General features: G+C 38.8%; 1 protein-coding gene across 12 annotated transcripts; it reads right to left on the reverse strand.

The window, feature by feature from the left end:
• Window positions 1-717: 717 nt before the first annotated feature.
• Window positions 718-13607, reverse strand: TMEM71 (transmembrane protein 71). Of its 12 annotated transcripts, none has more exons than XM_035556259.2 (12): window positions 13431-13561; window positions 13218-13297; window positions 11785-11870; window positions 10253-10310; window positions 9327-9539; window positions 8382-8551; window positions 7695-7874; window positions 7090-7165; window positions 6525-6574; window positions 6269-6341; window positions 4993-5018; window positions 718-4549 (listed from the first exon to the last, which is right to left on the reverse strand). In XM_035556259.2, exons 3-11 carry the CDS (start codon window positions 11837-11839, stop codon window positions 5009-5011), a joined length of 885 nt encoding a protein of 294 aa, XP_035412152.1. In that variant the 5' UTR covers window positions 11840-11870; window positions 13218-13297; window positions 13431-13561; the 3' UTR covers window positions 718-4549; window positions 4993-5008. The 12 variants fall into 12 exon arrangements, 10 of the variants coding, with proteins under 10 accessions (XP_035412152.1, XP_035412151.1, XP_035412150.1 ...); XM_035556256.2 differs by having other exon boundaries at window positions 3481-3628; XM_035556258.1 differs by lacking the exon at window positions 13218-13297 and having other exon boundaries at window positions 13431-13607.
• Between the last annotated feature and the right edge of the window lie 8227 nt (window positions 13608-21834).

Genomic DNA, 21834 nt, shown 5'->3' on the forward strand with positions numbered 1-21834 from the left:
TGTCATAACAAAATAAGCTTTACAGCATTATTATCACAGTGCATCAGATATATCTTGAATATGTGCTCACTCCATGAGAATGTATTCATGTAAGGTGCTATAGCCCTAGAGAATTGATGTCCATGGACAAATTTTAGCTGCTAAAATTCTGCAGATCAGAGGTTTAGATGGAAATCAACTGACTGATACCCACTCAGAATCTGGAACTATGTCTTTCTATTTATTTCTTACTTAATTGAGGCCCTGGGCAACCTGATCTAGTGGGTGGCATCCCTGCCCATGGCAGAGGGTTGGAATTACATGATCTTTAAGGTCCCTTCCAACCCAAACCATTCTGTGATTCTACGATTCTTTGATTCTATGGTAATTACTGTTGTTGGTTTTGTTGTTACTATTATCATTATCATTATATATTATGGTGTTAACAGTTACTTAGTAACTAACTGTAATGAAATTAGGCTTTCATTTTCATACCAAAGTACCAATAAATCCTGTCCAAAGAACACATAACCTACAAAGCAAGACAGAAAATGACAAATAACAAATTAATCATAATATATGCGATTCCTAATAAACAACTTCAGTACTGATGACACTCATAAATATAGGAAAAATGTAAACAAGAACAACTTCATTATAAATGTAAATGATAAAGAGAACAAGCAAAAGGCAGCATAAGAAACTGTACAAAAAGAATAATACAAAATGAACTAGCAGTTTTGCTCAGTATATATTAAAATATACAAAGATGTTTACAAAATTCTGCAGCTAATTCACAAAAAAATACACAAAGAAACAACTAGGCTGAATGGCCATACCTATTTCCTGTATCAGCATGGTTAATTCAATACCATTTAAGTCAAAATGTTAATCTTAGTCCATATGGTTTGAGTTCTACTTGTAATACTTCCAGGATAAATACAAAACAGACTTGATCACACACTAGGAACATTATAAGCTAAGGGACTCCGTAACTATTATCATTCTGCTTGCTGCTGTTCACTTCGACATGAACATCCACACTATTAAGCACTATGTGATATATATTCAAGAGTGACCTTGAAATTCTGCTGAACACACCAAGAAATATAAGACAAGTCATAATGATAAAAAATAATTGTAAGGAAAGGTATCAGATAATGTACAGGGGGTTATAAATCTCTATCTTGAATTTCTTCTTTGATTTCCTTTTTTTTTTTTTTTTTTTTAATAGTGTACTATATTAAAACTGAGTAAGAGTTTAATCACTGAGGACAGAAAGAAAATTCTAGTAGTCCTCACTCTTTGTAGATGTGTTGGTTAATCACCGATCAACAAATGGTTTTACTTTATCAGAATTACTGTTCAAAATTATTCTAGGATTTATTCCCTAGTTAACAGAAATTGCAAATACTAATTACATCTGACAGTCCAGATTTAATCATTTAGATTAGAAAACGTTGTCTTCAGTTTTTCAGCAGATAGATTTTGACTTCAATTTTTCTTCTGATGGGATTGAACTTAGCACAGTATTGTGCTTCTTTTCAGGGAAACATTATAAGGTTTGCTTTTCTGTCCATTGGAATGTACTGCAGGGAACTGTCAAAGGCAATCAGTGTGGTAACTGAAGAGAACTTCGTTAATTCAACGTTAATGAATATCACAGAGGGCATCTCTTAGCAGATCCCACGCATCTTATTTTTAGCCTTGAACTCCAATTGCAAAATTGTTCCAGAGCTTCCCCCTCTCCTGACAAGAACACTCGTAATTTACAGCTTTTATTTTTTCATAGACAGATTAAAGCAATTCATATTACACCAAACTTTTAGCAAGCTAAATCAGCTTCTTCTTAACTTGCTATTGTATGTCCACTAACTAGCTTACAGTGAATTTAAGCTTTCCTGCTTTTCAGAGTATCACTTCTGTAACTGCAGGGTAATTGCAGTCTTAGACTTTTGTCTCAGTACAGGATATTATTTTTCCAGATTATTCTTCCAGGAAAATATTTAAATACTAAGGTCTTTTAATCCTCTTTAAAAAAAAATAAAAAATAAAATAAAAATAAAAAAAGGTTTAGTAAAGGACCTGGTATAACTAGCAATAAAATAGATAACACAGCATATTTATAAATATTACACAATGACACTTACTCTCAGTGCTCTCTATAGTTAAACAAAACAAAGCAGAATAATACTAACAAAAATACTCAAGTGCATTAACTACAACTAAACGTGAGGATGAGTATTAAAACTACCATTCTAGGTACACTATACATAAGTTTTATGAAAAGAACATTCCCTTCTCACCTTTTATTGAAACTGTAAACCCAAGTCTTGTTACATTGGATAGTCTGCCTTCACTTAAGACCAATGCAATGATCTGAGCTAATGTAAATTACTATCATAAATTGTTAATTTGGGTGACATTTCCCTGTTTGAGCTCTTAATGTTGAGCTATTGGTTCTTCACTTCAAAATATTACTAGCATATATTTATTTACTCTTTGAAAGAGAAACATACATATTAAATTGCTGGAAGTACACTTTTCTTCATTGCCTCACTTTGGATTTTTGATGCTAGAAATATGGCTATAATGTGCTTGATCTTGGCGTGGACATAGAATTGGACAGACAGTGGTGTTTCAGTTTTGTAGATTCTTTTTTCCACCAGAACCTTTCGTGTACGTGCTTTCGTCGCAGTTTTGAAATCCCAGTCATTATGTCTGCCAGCCTGTTTGTATCCCGTCAGCAGCCCGAGTTCTTCCACAGCCAGTATTTCACATCTGATTTACCAGCTGGGGCTGTGCTAGCATCACTTTAGCACAACAGGGGACAAGTAGACTAGAAGGAGCACTAGTTATAGAATGATTTGGTGGTCAGCATTTGATTTGGTGGTACACATTATCATCATTTTGTTGCACAGGAAAATGAAATCCATGCTGTCCTAGCTAAACTGGCATATAGGGAGATATTTAAAGTAGCAGATTATTAAAAGCTTGGAGTCACAAGACAGCAGTTTTTGGCTACCCACAGGATCTACGTGTAATATAGTCTCTGTGGTAGCAAAGATGCAAGTTGAAAAATATGGCTCAGTGTTTCCAAATTACAGTTACTAGCTGCAGGGTGTTTTTTGTCTGTTTGTTATTGTTTCTTTGTTTTGTTTTGTATCATAACCCAGGTAATTCAGATTAATTATTGTTTTTCCACATACTGATTGCTGGTTTTCTGAAAAATCCCTTCCTTCTAATAATTGGGCACTAATTTGTCATCATTAATTTTTACTTTTTGTGATGTTTCTTTCATCCTCTTTTCTCTTTCTACAGTGCTAGGTATAACTGCCAAAAGACAATGCGCACACAGGATAGAATAATGCTTCTGAAATATTACCACATGTACTCACTCATTATCCAAACCAATTATTTTTGACAGCGTGTCGTTACAATAAATTAATCGATATAAAGTATTTGAAGACATTAGCTGTTTACTAAAAGCAAAATTAATGAGGACTGCTAAACATTTTCACCATCAGTTTACTATCAAAGTACTTGTAAGACTTGATGCTTATGCAGGGCTTCCTTGACATGAGACTAGAGGTACTGCAATCATTTTGCATTACTGCTTGCAGATGGTCACCAAGAAGTATGGCATCACCTGTAGTTTGACCAGAATAAAAATAAAGCTAAAATGAATTGTATTTTAAAGGAAGAACACAAACAATTCTGATTGCCTTGATTTTTTGTTTGTTTGTTTGTTTGTTTGTTTGTTTCCTTGGGAACGTGTAACAGTGGCCACAAGGAGGTATCTAGTAGGTTGATGATGAGGAAAATAAATTTGAGGAGGAAGAAAAATGAAAACTGTTAGTGAATTGATAGTGAAATGTATAGAAGTAAACACTCTGCCTTTAAGTTCCTGTGAAAGGCAGAAGAGCTTGTTTCGAGATGCTGGCATGCTGTCTCCAGTGTCCTGGACCAACCTGTATTTCACTTCTGCTAGGCAACAAGTCCCAAGCTCTCCATTCCATCCTGTAGTACCTGCTTTGGTTAATACTGATGCTGGCTTTCAAAATCAGTCAGCTTTAAACCTCTGGTGTTGTAGCCCATGGACAAACAGTCCCACTGACTGTAAGAAATGCCATAACTAGTGTCCGCTGCTTGGCTGTGGATGAGCAGTAGGCATTTTTCATCATAGGCTTTCATACTGTGCAAAGTGATCAAGTGCCTCCATGCACTTCTAAAATGCTTTGTTCTGGGGATGAACACCCTCTTTCTGAGGAATGACTCCAAGGTTGCATCCGCAGCTGTGCAGCTGCCCTTAGATCTCAGAAGCTGAGCTGCATTATCCAAGAACTGACGAACAAGGCTGTTTTATCCACACTACGAGGAACACAGACCTGGGCACAGCTCTACTTAAGTTCTTCTTTTCATTTTTGTCTTTTCAACTTAGAGAGACGAAAGAAATGAGGGAACCAGGACTGGGATGGCCAACGTGCAGTAGAAAGAAGTCAGTGCTCTTGTTTTAAGAGACTTAGAAATGCTTGATAAACAGAAACTGGAGACAGAGAATAAAGCTTGACTGAAAAATAACAAGGAAGAAACTGTGTTTTTCAAATATTTTGGACAGATACATGTTGATCTGCTTCACTCATTCCAGACGAGTGGTACCAGACTAGAGCAGTACAGCACCTGGCCCTACTGCTCAGTTTAACCTTGGATAAAGAGGACCTACTTTGCTCATTACTGAAAAGATATTTTTTTTTCTGGGATCATGCACAGTGGCTGTTTAACAGCTTAACACCTATTGTCAAACAGTAACAAGTATTTCATCCACATAAAATCAGAGAGGAGTTTTAGACAGCAAAGTGGAATAATTCAATGTGGAAACTGGCAAAGGTCCTACAGCTAAGCCTGCTTTTAATGAAAAGTTCAGGGAACTTTTCTGCTGTGTTTGAACCTTGTTTTGTAATGGGGCTCTCCCAGAAATGTGTGGAATTCTTTCAAACTTAAACATATACTCACCAATTATTCCTGCTTTTCAATTATTCCTGGGGGGAGGAAATAAAAATAAAATGCATACGTTTTTGTATGTCCTGATTCACACAACAGTTTGTTATGTTCAATATATCGTGTAGGTTCTGGTTTGCCAAATTTCCTTATGCTGTTGGATTACTTGTTTGAACAGGTATCTTTTCTTATGTGATGAGAGTAAAAGAGGTATTCTTTGTACCCCAGTAAATAGAAAGCTCTCAGAGTGTGTTTGTTTGCCTCTTGTGAGGAACAGTTTGTTTATGACTCAGGACTAAACTATTCAGGAAGTCTGAAAGCTGTACTTTGCAACATGCTAGTCCTAACTTGGTGGCTTTGATTTTATTTGGAATTAGGACATAGTGACAAAGTGTAACATACTATCCTCAGGTATTTGAGGTGTTGTGCTAAGACCCTTGGTTGATCAAAATCTGAGCCAATCACTGCAATATCGCTCTCCAGGTTTTGCTTACTAACTTCCACTTACTCAGTTCAAATGCTGCAAATCTGCGAGATTTGTCCTGTTGCCCTTGGGATACATTAAACTCTTGAACCCCGACACAGTATGAGAAACAAGCAGTGTCCTTTTGAGCTTCACTTTCACCACATATTCAGATAAGCCCAAATGTTTTTAATCTTAGCAGCATTTTAGACACATTCAGAAGAATTTTCTGCTGTATAGAAAGTGAAAGAATAATAACTCATCAACCAAGCACATGCTTGCAGCACAGAGGCCTATGCACAAGCTGCTTTGAAGAAGTAATTCAGATCTATGTTTCTGCAAGTCTTTTTCTCCAGAAAGAATTATAAGCTACAGCTCTGTGCAAAGCTTTTAAATAAAGCAGTCTGAAACAGAGCAACATTAGCACCATTCTTCATCAGATTTAATATTTCTAAAACATTTATCGGACTAAAGTATGAGCCCAAGGCAAAGCTCTATGATGAACCTAATGGTGCATTGGGTTAGTGAGGCATGTCTTATGTTCATGTCTCTGCATGTTCATATTATAGCATATTAGGTTCACCTTCCTTTTCTGTGAACAGTTAACTGTTACAAAATTTATTGCACATTATTAAAAGTAGGTTTTCCAAAATAAATTGAAAATTTCTACGAATACAAATCAGTAACAGGAGAAGCCAAATCCCTATCAAAAATTTCATATCATGCCTTCTATCTTTTGACATGAAAACAACAGCAGGAATCTCTCCTTCCTTTCCATATAAAATTCCTAAATTTTTCTATTTATCACATGACATTATTGCTACTTACCAAAACTTAGCTGTTTTGAAAGATGTGACAAGACTGAAAAAAGATGACAGAGCAGCATCTTGGGACAAAAGAACTGTGAAGTTTAAATGCAAAATCCTGTAATTGATTGAAGGCTACATTCTGTCCCCATATGCCCACATATTGCTCTTATCAGCATCAATAAGAGCCACAGATTTACATCTAAGGACACTTTTCTGTCCTCAGATGTGACTTAGTAAAAGATTGTGTGTTAAGTAGAAAGAAAGTCTGTACTTACAAACTAAAATTATCAGCAACAAAGTGGCAGACAATCCTCCCAGAAAATACCTGAGAATATAATACCCAGAAAGTTTAGAAAAAAAGCAAAGAACTCATATTGGGGTAACAGAGGTGAAGACTGGGTGGGAGGAGAACAGAAGGTTCTTGCAGATGAACCAACAAAACTATCCTAGGTGAACAGCAGTTTGAAACTTTAAGTTACTTAAGCTATTGTAGGTAATATCCTAGAAATAAAGATCTCAACATTCCCAGACTGAGAGAAACACCCATATTGGTCATTTGGAAAGACATGGATCCATTCTGATTCTTCTCAGGCTTCCATGACCCTTATCCAAACACACTTGACAAAGTAGGTATCTCATCTGCATACACATTTCTTATTTTGTTGCATACCTGCATAGCTGAGATGTTTGCCAGCATCAGCTATCATGTGAAAATACACTTTCACAGTAAGATACATTTAACTTTGAAAATCAGACCCTTATTTTATCTTTTATTCACCAGGTAAAATGGAGTAAGTATTGACATAAGAAGCAACAAATAATAATAAAAAAAAGAATTACCTTGAACATATTGAAATGATTAAACACAAGATCAGTGCAGCCATCTGAGCAAGAACATTTCGCACTGTGCTGGATTCTAAAACAAAAGTATGGAAAATAATTTGCATGACTTTTCAGGAAAATAAATACATGATAGGAGGTGTTTGCAATGACTACCTTCAGCCCATAAGGCCAGTCTCTTCAGTTTCTCTCTGTTTTTAAGAGAGTTCACTTAGAGCGATTCAAACCAGAAACCTAATTTTCATGCGCTGGGTGTCTCTCAGGAGTCTTTTTCCCCCACGACCATAGAGACACTGTGCCCTTCAATGCTTGCAGAAAACAAGCGTTTCGGAATAATTGCCCTTTTCAGTTTTTATTCCCGTGCCCTTTCCTCTATTTTCCTCTTCACTTTTTTCTTTTTACATTTGTCACTGAAAATAGGAGAGGAAAAGATGTGAGCAGGGATAAGTGAACAATACTGATTTTAAGATTTTATTAAGGAGTCATTTAAAATGTATGTTTTTGAAATAAATTCTGTTCTGCAAGGATCTATATCAACATTTTGAATGTGCACATTTTTGGTTCACTCTAAAAATGCAGTATATAGGGATAAAAATGTAACATACCTGCCTTGCTCAATGTCTCTTCATTTGCATTTATCATGAACTGAGCGCAGGACAGTGAAGCACAAAATGGTTTCCCAGGCTGAATAAACTCCTCATCTTTGCTGAGAGAAGCTCCAATAGATGCTGGAGTTTGCCTTTGTGGCACATGGCTATCATATTCAGAGGAAAAGTCTGAATCGCCTGCCAAAAGTGCATATGTAAATGAGACCACACAAAAGATGAGCTTTGAGAGTTAGTGGTAATAGATTTTATACACACACACACAAAATACTTAATCATAGGGAGGTTTTCAGATTCTTAGGAGTAGGGAATTGGCAGGTTCAATGAATGCATGAGAAAATATTCAGAGCAAAGACAAGACTGCATAGAGCATAACACAATGATATTATTATTAAAAGAGCCAGGTGAATGCAGCCAGAGCCAGATATTAATTGCACCAGGATAAATGTCACTGATGATGTCTTTGTATTCAAGATCAGTCTAAAAATGCCCTTTTGACACAAAGGACTTTGTAGACTCACATTCCGCGAACTTTAATGCCAGGAGCTCAATTCACCACTTATAATTCCGTTGTTCATCTAACCTTTACCTTCACATTTTGGGAGGCAACCCAAACAAAACCTATAGAAGGAGATACCACATTCCCGGTAAATATAGGCTATAATATTTTAGCTGGTCAGAGCTTACCAATATCAGCCTGACTGTCCTCTAGTTTACTGCATCCATCAGGCCAAGGATCATCTCCATGGGAGGACTCCCTATTGGTGAGGACAGTGCTGCTGAGCCACGAACTGGAGGCACTGAGACTGAACAAGCTGGCAAGAGAGCGGCGGATTTTCTTCCTCCGCCTGAATATGCTAGAAAGAAAAGACACATTGTCGAGGGATAGAATTAATTAGTCTTAATGAGCAGGGACAGAGCTCTGAAGCTTGCAGAACTGAAATGGAAGAACCAAGTTTGGATATGGTTCCCAGCTCCGTTGTTGACCCTGGGTATGTCACCAAGGATGTATCAGCAGCATAGTAATGTATTGGGCTACTGTGATGTTGGGTATTACGGTACCAAATGATAACACTGTTGACAGACTTTGATACTACTCCCAGTGTTCTCATGCTCCCCGTAAGTTTCATGTGGTGTAGCCTGGATCCCCAGATCCACTGTACTTTGTACTTTTTTTGGACTGCATTTTATATCCAATCCTAAACCAATGCTTCTTCTGAAATTGAGAGGGAGTTTTCCCAATGAGGAATGACAGGACCAGACCATTTTATTTTTATTTTATTTTATTTTATTCCTTATCATGATAACACTCCATTGGCAAAATCAGTTGTAACCCTCAGTTTTCTTTATTTCACACAACTCCAATTATAGCAACTGTATACTGAACAGTTTTGGGGTAATAAAATTGGGTATGACTGAAAATTAAATGATTTTAATCACTGCACTCTCCAAACTAAATCACTTTAGATATGCCCATTAAGAAACAACACTGATATACATAAGTAAAGGAAGAAATAAGAAATTATCTTAAGCCAAGCAAAATGTAGGCAGCCATGCAGGTATCTCCAGATAAGTCCAGAGATGTTGAGCCAATCGCCAGCACGGAGTAAAACCTGCATGTAGTTCACTTACCGAACTAAGTTCTCTTTGTATGTAACACTTGTCTGGGATGGTGTCAGCGTTATGTTGCCCTCTCCATCAGACAGAAAACTGTCTTCTGTCAAGACGTAATAACCATTAGAAAGCAGTCGGGGGCTGCGGCGACATGTGAAGAGGGAGCCTCTCAGAGGGTCGGTGGAACAACACCCATAGGCAGTGTCATCATCCAGAAAGGCACAAGCATAACTGAAAAGGAGAGAAACCCAAACCTCTAATTAAGTGAATGTCTAGACAGTGCAAAAGCACGATTTAATAATAACAAATTTACATATGCCATCGACTCTCAGTTAATGGGAGCTGGCAATGAGAGATGGATTTAAAATATGCAGATAATGCTTTTACTTCTGGACCTAGGAGGCTTCAGCCAGCTACGGCGTGACTGCCTCACGCTTTCCGGAGCCTCAGATTACAGGAAATAAAATCTTTTAAGTAAGGAGTGAGTAGTGACAGAGGTACAAGAGGTACATGTACAAGTTTTTCTGTGATAGGAATTTTACTCCTTACTTTTTTTTTTTTTTCACTTACGGTAAGCCCTTTCTCCTCAACAACTTTGCTTTCCAAGTGGCCATGCAGTGACATCCATGAAAGAAAAGGAAGACATTGTATTGACTGAGGGGTTCAAATGGGCTTCAGCAGCAGGTTTCAGGATCCCATACAGAATGTGACAGAGGGGGAGCATGATTTCAGTAGGGGTGGGGAAGAAAGTGGACTGGAGGTATTCTAAAACCTCATAATTGCAAAGCTAGTGCTTCTAATGCTCCATTGCAGTACTTCTAATTTCTCTTTAAATTAGTAATTAAATTAGTATCAGCACTTTAATTCTATGTGGCCAAGGGGGATTTTACAGTATCTCCCACAAAATAAAAAGAAAATTAAAGAAGTATAATTTTCCTCAGTACCTCCGCAAAATATGTTCTGAGAGGCTACGTCTGTGCTCTCCATCAAACGCTGTTGAACCTGCAGAGGCAAAGGCCAAATAAGAAGGAGTTGTTATTGTATCCACTGACAGCCTAAACAGTTGACAGGTCTTCACTGACAGGTACTTTGTGTAAATCATAAAAGAAGTTAAACAAAATGAAAAATTAATTGAGAGGTTGAAAGAGGTAAAAATTAAATAAATAAATAAATAAATAAATAAATAAAGAGCATAGGAAAGATGGGGTCACTACAGGAAGACTGTTTAATATCACGTCAACCAGGACAACATGGAATCAGAGCCAGCCATAATCAAACACTTGTACAGGTTATTAGCAATTTTAATGGTATTTTCGCAGAAATCTGGTTCATGCTGAAAATAGTACGCATACGGGCAATAATTACAGAGTAGAAAGGAAGGGCCACCATTACCATTGCAACACATTTTTCGGATAAAATTTGCAGACGTGGCACAGCAGGCATGGGGAAAGAGACCATGGCAAAAAAAAAAAATGACAATAATACCGTGGCAGAAAATTAAGGAAATAAATAGGATTTGTCTGGATTATTGTGGCTGAAGTTTGCAAAGTGCTGCCAGATGTTCAGCAGCTGCCAGAATCAATCTTACAAAATGCGAGCAATGGCTATCCATAGGGAGAATTTATATCTGTTGTTACATAGAATCATAAAAGATATGACCTTTCCCTATAGAACCTTACCTCTGGTATCTTTAGAGCATCATTCTTACAACACTGTTAGTAAATGCCTGTCACTCACCTATGAAAGAAGCTAGGCCTAAGAAGATTTTTTTCTCTTATTTTTTAATGTTCAATTATGAGCTGAAGCAAAGGAAAGACAGTAAGGTCAGTGTTCCTGTCTTGTTTACCCTCACTTGCAGCTCGGTTGTCAGTCACAGCCTGGATACTGAGCCTTGGGAGCCAGCGGAGTTGCCAAAGAGGGAAGTAAAACTTTCTGGGGTATTTTTTGCAAATTAGTCCTGTTACCCTACTCCCACAGATACTGTTTCTCCGACATTTCAAGAAAACACATTTCACTTTACTGTGGGGAAAATTATGCTCTAACACCGGCAAAAACAACTTGCAGAGGAGACAACTGGTAGAAACTTGGTGGGGGTAAAAGATGTAAAGCAGCATCAGTCAGAATGTCACATAGCAAATTGCCCCCAAAATGAGTGTTATGTGTGTTTCACTGACTGACATATTGTAGACCTACTTTACACACACAGCCGGCTCCTGAAAGAATTTCTCTTACTTTAGGAAAAATCATGCATATGATCATGATTTTCAATTATGCAAAAATATTATTAATAAATAAATAAATAAATAAATAAATAAATCTGAACAATAAAAGAAAACAGGAAAAACTCAACAGGTGGTTAGTAGATCTGGATGTAAACTAAAAAGGGATGAATCCCAAATTTTGTCAGTCCCCCAGGATCCTCTCCACACCATTTTTTTTTTTAATCAAAAACCCAGGCAAATGTGCACAAACTTACTTGCTCTCGGTGTTGATGCAACATGTGATATTCCATACATCTTGAAAAGGTTCATGCACCCAGGAATAACAGGCAATACAGATTATCTGTAAAAGAGTTTAAAAAGAAAGAGAGGTATGTTTTATTTTGTTTTGTTTTAAAATCAGGAAGGATACTATCATGAACATATATCACAGTATTAGTTATAACACAGTCCACTGAATATTCTCACTCAGACAAAACTGCTTGGCTCTAGGGCAAATGTGTTTAAAAAGGGTTAGCAAGGAATAACTGCATCAACTAAATCTATTACAATTCTCTAATAATCTGAGAGCGAAACTTCTTTCCAGTTACTGACAGCTATGTCACGGTTGTATTGCACTTGATTTTCTCAGTTATGCTAACGCAGAGTAGCAGCCACTAACAAAGAACAACTGTAAGGATGGTAGCTTACAAATGGGTAGTGCTGTCATTAGAAAGCATTGACACAGACTGAAAAAAGCCGCAGAGCAAATCACAGTCCTTCTGCTGCTAATTTGAACTGCCTCATAAATTTGTGAGGTATGTGAGGTATGGCTCTGCAGGACTGCAAGCTTCCACGGAAGCAAAACTTTAGATAAAATATAGCGTGTATATATGCTTATAACACGAAGTGAGAGCTATACACATGTAAATACATTACTGGGGAGGCGACGACTTTCTCTCCTTCAAAGAACAGTTTCTGAGCAGTTGCAATTTGCTTTTAACCTATTTTAAGTTATGATAATGTCAAGCTTCTATAAACAGTCATGTAACAGGGAGTCCAACAAATTGTTTCTCCACTCACTATCATGAAAATCTGTGGCTTATGCATTAATGAAGAGGGCTCTTGAAAGTCATAATTAGCTCAATGCTGGAGAAAGCACGTAAACATCATGTTGTAGACAATGCTGCATAGTGTCCTAGCTGCATTTAATATTCAGTTCCATTTGTGAGCTATTAACAGTGTGAGAAGCTAGAGCAACAACACAAGCAAGCCAAAACAAAGCATTTGAACCACCACTGTACAATTAAGCAGCAGTATATGTAAATCATGAAATGAGCATCAATATAGAACCTATCACAGCATGAGAAAAGGCCAACAGCTTTAAGAAAATTCACTAAAAGTGAATCTAACATGAACATGGCAATATATTATGGCAAGAATCCAAATCAAAGTTTAAGGCAACACCCCCTCGAATTTCAAAACACCTGCAAGCGCGTGTCATAATATAAAGAGAAAGTCACTGTGCAAACCAGATCTTTCCCTCCCCAAATTAAATTAATCTTTAAACCAACTATGTCCTGAATTGATAGCCAGCAACCCCTTGTGCATGTTTACACTGTAAATATTTACATTAGTATGTACCAAAATACAGAGCTAGCTATTAAAATAGCTGAAGCCCAGGCAACCAGATTTATTCTATAGTACCTACCAAAGATAAGTGTCTACAAAAATACTTTTATTTGTTCACACAAATCAGTCATTACTGAAGAGCATTTTAGTCTTCTTTCCCTTCAAGTAATGATAAAAACATTCAGAAAAATACAAAACTTCCCGAATAGCAGAATATAAATGATTCTGAAGCTTAATTATTTCTCAGCTGACAAAAATATTAAGAGATAAATACTTGTAAAATCTTCCAAACCTGAAAAAGCCATTTCACTATTAACAAATGCACGCAAAAAAGTTTCTCATCAACACCAGAGCCTCTGAGATGTAAGTGCAGGGTGCTCTTTCTGCAGCTTCCTGGAGCAGAATGGCACTGGGTCTTCAGAAAGGCAGGTCTATGAAGTCCCTTGTTTCCTTTTGAAAACAGCCTGTGCAATCAGCAGCACAGAGGCAGAATGAGGTCATGCTTCCTGTATGGTAGCCTCACACCAGAAGCATTCATTTTGAAGAGCAAACCGAAGATTAAGATTAGCTGGGGGAACACTCTTGCAGACCGTTGTGAAACACAGGCACACCGATGATAAACAACATTTCTTTCCAATTATGACATGGAGAAGAAAGACAAAACCTTTCCTCGTAAAGCAAAGTGGCGCAGATTTTTGTTTCAGCTTTACTTTTCTATCGTACTCAGAAAACTTTAGTGGTATACCCAAGTCAGCCCAGGTATTCGGTGAAAGAGCCAGTGAGCTTACTTGTGAGCCTGACAGGCTTTGTTTGATGTAGGAAAGTGAGACAACCACCACAAAATCCATGCACAGTAACAAGATACTTCGCAAAAGTGTTATTATACAGAAGAAGCATTTGGTAAGAGTTCACAATTGTTTAAGTTCCATGGTCAAAAACATTATTGCAAGTACAGATCATGCAACGTTAAGATAAATTCCCTTGAAAAAAAGGAATTATCTAAGATGTCCTGGTAAAAAAAAAGATTGGCTGCAGAACTGTTACATGCAGAAGTAATTTAAACCAGACTACTTGACACCTATGAATTATATAGCTGTAGGGAGAAAAACTTCATCTGCAGAAAAACAGACAAAAGAGGCTGGTTTGCTTCTCTCCTGATGCGTGCATGCATCACTGACAAAAAGAAAGCATAAATCTAGTAAAGTATGACTGATGTGCTTTAATGACAGCTTTCTCTTTGGAGAAGGAAAAATATTTCCACTGATAGCAAAGTAATGGAAAATTCTCAGTAGCATTCATATCTGAAAGCCACTGTCCCACAGGCTTTTGATGCGTGTACTTTGTGCACTGGTGAATATTTTACAGGTAGGTGCTAACCTATAGTTTATATAAACAAAGAAAGGTTTATATATAGCTTATTTATTGCCCTCCCTGCTGTTCCTCAAAATACCTACTGCACCCCAGCTGCATCTCAGCCTCACGAGTATAAATTATAAGGGAATGAATATGCCAACAGTCTTGCTGTACAGTAGTTTCAGGTCAGTTGCATACATTGCAAGTTCAACCCACAAAAGGAAGGAAACGCGAAATTACAACACTAAGTACCACATACATTTCTACTCTTCTCCCAGCCTTACTCTACCTTTGACAACACTACAAATAAAGCAGAAAACATACTGCCAGCAGAAAACACATCATGCTGGGTCTGACAGCCTGAGGGAGGCCTCCACCTGCAGGGCTCAGGCACTCGATCTGCCCAGTAGCTGCCCCTGGGTCCCAGTCTCCCCAGTTGCTGTTGCTGCACTCACACCCCACATACCTGCCCACAGAGTCGAGCCCCTTTTCGAGGAAAGATTTTATTAAGGAGACAGGACAGACCGTGCTGGTCAGACGCAGGGCATGGTCAGACCAGCATACCGACCAGCGAAGTGTTTACTATTAACTGGCCTTTCTAATATCCTTACCCTTGCATTTTCCCACATTTCTTCCTCCCTAAATCACCCAAATCCATATCTTTCCACACCTTTCTTCTCTCACCTAAAAATCACATAATAAATCTTGTGCCATCCCCAAATGATCCCCCCTTGCACCCCATACCGTGTCCCATGCTGCCAGGCAGCAAGCCCCCTCAGTCCCAAAGATGCTCTGGTGTTGACCCATCTAGGTGGGTTTCACACCTGGACACTGGGGCTGAGGCTCTCCTGGGGCAGCCCCGGGGGCCCAGACAGGGCGTCCCTTCTTCTGAGTCGTCACTTCATGTTCTCACCTGCCCTCATGCCCTTTCCTCTCAGAAAGGGTATTTTAGCAGTGGGATGCCCAGTAGAGTGAATTAGGTGAACGTGGTGGAGGGAGTAGAGTGCTTATTGATTTAATGTGAAGTTCACAATGTTTAGATTTTCCAGCTTTCATCATATTCCAGTGACCATCAAATCAAACCATTTGTCCCAAATCACAGCTCTTCCATAATGCCCTTTATAGAGTATTCAACAAGCAAAAAAGATTCTGAGATAGCTAAGAACTAATTGAAACATTCAGAAAACTGGGAGAGGATTGGGTGGTAATGAAAATCATGGAGCAGCTACATGGGGTCCAACTGAAGATCAATCTTGCCTACTATCCTGTCCCAGACAGGCACCAAAAGCAGACATGTAGCGTAAGGAACAGGATGAGATTTTACACCTTTCCCTGAAACTCTTCCTGTCTGTATTCTTGCTGCAGAGAAAACTGAGACTCATTTTAATTCACCTTTGTAAATCATCACATTTTAAGCTAAGCGTATTGCTTTATGCAGTAGAACCACTTAGCAATGTCTGAACTGTCCTGGTAATTGAAAAACCTAATTCCCACAAATCCAGCTATCTTATTTCAGTTTTAAGTGGAGGCTGTTCCTTCAAAAAGCTAGAGTTTCATTGCAGTTTACAGAACTGTCACATCATATATGACTTTAATAATTTGCTTGAAAAGAGGAACAAATTCATTTTTAGTTTTATCAGATGGAAATCCCACACCACCTAACTAAAAACCTTACTTTCAGGCTTGATTTTTTTTTCCAGCTTAGTTCTTTTAGCTTAGTTGCTCCTGCTATACATGCAAAAAAGGGCATTCCTATTTTCATGGTGGAGTACAATGCATACATTAGCTCTGAGCTTGCTGATACATCCACACCGCTTGGATCTCGACATGAGCTTACCTGCCAGTTACCTTTGTATTATCCTACACAAAGAGCCCAGGTAGAAAAAAAGTGTTTAGAAAGGATTCAAATCCATCAAACCTTTAATGCACAATAATACTTCTCCGTGCAAAGCCATGACTAGTCCGTGCTGCATCTCCTTGCTCTTTGATTTTATGGTATCAGAAGCAAATTTGGTTGATATGTAACTTGATGTAGATGTAGAAATACTTTTGAGAGGAACTTATTACAATATCACTTCAATATACAAGAGCAGTGGAAAAGCATACATGGGGAGAAGAGAAGCTCTTCCATAAGAATCTGCAACTCCCCTTGCAACCAAAAATACCGATCCTTTAACAACTATTTTAACAGAGAAAGGCTAATACTGAAATCCATCAGTCAAAGGAGAGTTTAGTCAACGTCCCTAAAAGAAATGACAGTTACTCATTAGACTTCTTTGTAAACTTCCTTACAAGAAGAGCTACAATCTACAAAGAGCAGTGACCATCATTGAACAGGCAGGTAATGAACCAACAAATCTTTGCTAACATTTGGCTGATTTAATTTTATTAAGGATTATGAAAGTACAAAAAGTAGGAAGAAACCTAGAGAGGTGGTGAAGGCTCGATTGCCTTCATTCCTTGTCTTCCACGTCTCCTCGGGTAATGGTGGACAGACCATATGTGTAGTGGCATCTTGGTGTCTGAAAGCTGAACATGTTACCTAGATAAGCACATCTTTAGAATACCACCTAGGTGCTCTATCTAGACAGATATAATCGAATCTTTGGTAGGGAGTTTCCTTGCTGCTTGATGAGTCCCACAGTGAAAACGAATGTTTCTCTGGAGGTGGTGATGTACTGCTGATCAGTGTACCTGAGCTCCTAGCTGTTTTTTGTGACAGTCTTGATGTGATTGGAATGGAACAATAGGGGAAGGTCTTGTACCGCTGTGCAGTGAAGTCTTCTGGATATCATATAATTCGAAAGGATCTAGTAGTCTCAATGTATACTGAAAATATATAGTCAAGAAGGTGTCGGTACCACTGGTTCTTAAGGCATAGATACTGACAAATTACTCATAGTACTGATGTCATGGTCATTTCAATAATAAATTGTACTGGTGAATGCTCAAATGAAGACAGATAGCAATTGGCAGTGTTACTGTAATAATATTCTTTAAAATGCCTGTCTTACATGGTGGTTTACACAGCACCCTATATGTAAATAACCACTGTAGAATGACAGTGACAGAGTCCCTTTTTGCCTGTATTTAAGCAAAATCTAAATTTGTGAAGCTTGTACAGAGAACATACGGGACTTTCTGGAACTGTTGGCAATCTTTCCAGCTGTGCCGTACTTACTTGTCACATTTCCAGCTGAATTACAAGTGCTGTCCTGGACAGCTAGAGAGAAGAAAAGGTACATTGCAGGTTTGCTATGCCATGGAGAATTATGGTACACTAGAGGTGGAGTGGGTTTACAGCTCGGAAGCTTTCCAGCACTGCATAAAGATCAAGAATTTGAATGTGACCTAGTAGGCAACTGAGGACAGAGACCAAAACTTCCAGGAACATGTCCATGGGATGCCAGAATAGCCCTAATGGCCAAGTATCAAGAAACAAGAAATTTCTCCCATAAACAAATGTTTTGCAAGAATTTACAGGCAGGGTTGGACACTCTGGGCTAGTCTTTGTGTTGGCAACCCTCCTTCAATCCCTACAGACACCCCAGGACTACAAAGGAGACAGGAAAACATCACATCAGCGTTACAAAGCGATCAGTAGTGCATGCTGGCAGACATGGCATATTTGTTTTCGTTCTCAATGCTAGCCTCCACCTGATTGGACAGGTGTGAGTTTTGGAGTTATACTTTCCTTTGCTCCAACTTGCAAATTCTCTCTACACATATGTATTGGCAACCTGACTGCAAAACTTTCCTTGCTAGACTGCATGTTTTGCTGTGATTTAGCCATCTCTCCTTTTCTCTTACAGCACTTCCCAATATCTTCATGACTGAGATAAAAATCCAGCTGCTGAGCCCTCAAACAGTGACTCCAATACAGTTGACGTCTTGGCAGGACGTTCCTTCTGTCCCTTTCTCTCACCCACCATGAGATAAACTCTCAGCAATGGCAAACCATGACAAATTTACCACTGGGATATGCTTGTGAGTCAAGTGTTCTGCTCATCCACCACAAATTATATGCTGAATTTCAATCTCACAGTGAAATAACCTAGGAAATCAACGTACAATCAGAGCAGGTATTAGCACATTTTCCATTCGGCACAGTTCTCACCAAAGCTTTCACTAAATTCAGTACAATATTTATTGATGTGTTCCAATCTATAGACCCCGCCAAAATCATAACACAGCCCCAAACATATGGCTGCAATATGTAAGGCAGAAGCAAGCAACACATTGCACAGCACTGCTTCCAAGGCACAAACACAATTAAATCTTGAGAGGTCTAACATTCATTGCAAAACAATATTCATAGCAAAACAATATTCATAGCATAGCGAATGTCGAGTGTGCCCACAAGAAACATCAAACGGATGCACAGAAAGTGCTTCAGCTGGGATGTAACGTGGCTCAGCAAAGCTGCCATCATCCAGAGCTGCTCCCTTCCAGCCACACCTGCCTCCCAGGTTTTCCCTTAACCTCCACCAACAGCCTGTGTTTGTTCTTTTCTTTTTTTTCTTGTTTCTTTTCTTTTCTTTTCTTTTCTTTTCTTTTCTTTTCTTTTCTTTTCTTTTCTTTTCTTTTCTTTTCTTTTCTTTTCCTTTCTTTTCTTTTCTTTTCTTTTCTTTTCTTTTCTTTTCTTTTCTTTTCTTTTCTTTTCTTTTCATCTTCTCTTCTTTTCTTTTCCTTTTTTTCCTTTTTTTCCTTTTCTTTCTCTTCTTTCTCTTCTCTTCTCTTCTCTTCTCTTCTCTTCTCTTCTCTTCTCTTCTCTTCTCTTCTCTTCTCTTCTCTCTTCTCTCTTCTCTTTTCCTTTCTTCTTTTCCTTTCTTCCTTTCCTTTCTTCCTTTCCTTTCTTCCTTTCCTTTCCTTTCCTTTCCTTTCCTTTCCTTTCCTTTCCTTTCCTTTCCTTTCCTTTCCTTTCCTTTCCTTTCCTTTCCTTTCCTTTCCTTTCCTTTCCTTTCCTTTCCTTTCCTTTCCTTTCCTTTCCTTTCCTTTCCTTTCCTTTCCTTTCCTTTCCTTTCCTTCTCTTCTCTTCTCTTCTCTTCTCTTCTCTTCTCTTCTCTTCTCTTCTCTTCTCTTCTCTTCCCTTCCCTTCCCTTCCCTTCCCTTCCCTTCCCTTCCCTTCCCTTCCCTTCCCTTCCCTTCCCTTCCCTTCCCTTCCCTTCCCTTCCCTTCCCTTCCCTTCCCTTCCCTTCCCTTCCCTTCCCTTCCCTTCCCTTTCCTTTTTCTGTGAATTTGGGACTCATATTACTCATATTACTCATATCACTCATATTACTACTACCTTTATGAGTGCAAATTTTGTTACTAACCTGGCCTTAGCAGTACTCAGTTCTGAGCATCCTCATCTTACCATAGTTCACATACAATATTGCTACAAGGGAACCTGATTCCTGGCTTATAGCTTCATGTCACCTCTCCAACATGCATGAAAATACAGTGTTGTGGCTTCAATACCTGTACAGCAAATAGCCAGATCTCCGGGAGAAATCATTTATTGAGTTACATACATTCTTTAAAGAACAAGAAAGTAATTGAGGGAAAAAAAAAAATCCAACTTCAGTGTCTTTAAAAAGTGGAAAAGACTGGTTTGGTGTCCAGACCCATGGGGTTAATATTTTGTTTGGTGTCCATGGCAATGGCTGTTGGCAACTTTCTTTTCTCATACAAGGTCAGGTGCTCCAAAACAGCCACCTACTTCCTAGCATCTGGAAAATTTAGGGCCTTAAGAGGAAAAAAAAGAATATACGGTTGATGAGATAGTGGAAATCTTCACAAAATGAAGGAGGAATTTCTGGAGAGTGGAGTGCCTCTGGGATGAAAGAAAAAGGATAGAGAAACTGAAGAGGAGGACAGAGTAACTAATGACAGATGGTATTAAAATGGGCAAAAGAAGTGGCAGAAAAAGGACCGATGATGACAGAGAAGAGCCAGGCTACAGCTAAGCCACCTACACAAATGGGTAGAGGGGGCAGAGGTACTGCTGCACGTTTGCTAGACTGAAGCCATGCAAGCATCATTAAAATAGAAGCACCAACAGTCACTTTAAATATCTTAGGTAAAATAATAAGGGTTAAAAAAAGATGAAGTTTTATTCCATTGACTGTCACCTTGCGATTGCAATATCTGACATTTGAAGCAGCTCTTTTATGGACTAATCAGTTGCCCACATGTAAAATAGATGGTAAAATAAACAACCTGATGTCTGGGTCTCTCACCACAACAACTTTTTTTTCCAGATGTTTGCTCATTCTTCCACGTCTTTTCTTTACCCTTCCAGTCTTAGGATGGCTTTTCTAAGCAGTAGGCTATTTTAATAACAATATACTGGTGACAAGTACATAGATAAAGTCACCTCTCTACTCCTACTCAGTATTTCCATGTGCATGTGCTTTGCAAAGACTGCATTAGTCTTTTTAGCATCAACAGCACACCATGAGCTCATGCTCAGCTGATTATGAAATCCTCTCTTCCCCCTCCAAGTCTGTGAGTCACTGACTGGCAAGATAAAATTTCCTACCCAGTTTGGTTTCCAACTTCTGTATACTATCCACCATGCTAGCGATGTGCCTTGTGAAAAGATTGAACACCAAATTTTGTCAGGAGCAGAAATAATAAAATCCACCATTGTGTGTCCCTCTGCCTTGTGATGTTCTGGTGTCTGAAGGAGTGTAGGCACTGAGCCTCTCTGTCATAGTGAGGTCAATACAATCGTTCTTCCCTGCCCATTTCAACAGAACTAGTTGGGGTAGAATGATAAAAGGAGGTCTCTGTCCCTCTGCCAAGCTTGAAGTAAGGTAGAAGTTTCAGAACTAAAAGAAAGGGAAAGCAGACAACACAGCTATGTCAGCCCTGTTTTCCTAAGAGACGAGACTAAATATCTGAGACTTTTTTTTGTGATAAAATAAAAAAGGTCTTGGCCATCCTCCGCACTGGCTTTATGGGGGAACACACTAGTGGATTTTGTTGGCTTTACAAGCTGAGGAGCCTCCCCTGGGCAACATGTTGACCTGGGCAGGATGGAGAGCTGGGTCCCCTTTGCCATTGTCCTCACCTCATTACAGGGAGACACCAAAGGGACACTCTGCTGGTCCCCGCAGGACATCTCTCTGCCTGTTTGCAGACAGTGTCAGGGCACAGCAATGGCCGGGGGCCATGGGGAGACCCTCTAGGGTGGCAGGGCAGGCCCAGGTTGCCCCCAGGGGCTGGATGCCCAGAGGCACAGCATAGAATCATAGAATCATAGAATCATTCAGGTTGGAAAAGCCCTCCAAGATCATCTGGTCCAACCGTCCCCCTACCACCAATGTCACCCACTAAACCATGTCCCTAGGCACCAC

The sequence above is a fragment of the Cygnus atratus genome, chromosome 2, assembly GCF_013377495.2.
Source record: "Cygnus atratus isolate AKBS03 ecotype Queensland, Australia chromosome 2, CAtr_DNAZoo_HiC_assembly, whole genome shotgun sequence".
Taxonomy (NCBI): domain Eukaryota; kingdom Metazoa; phylum Chordata; class Aves; order Anseriformes; family Anatidae; genus Cygnus; species Cygnus atratus.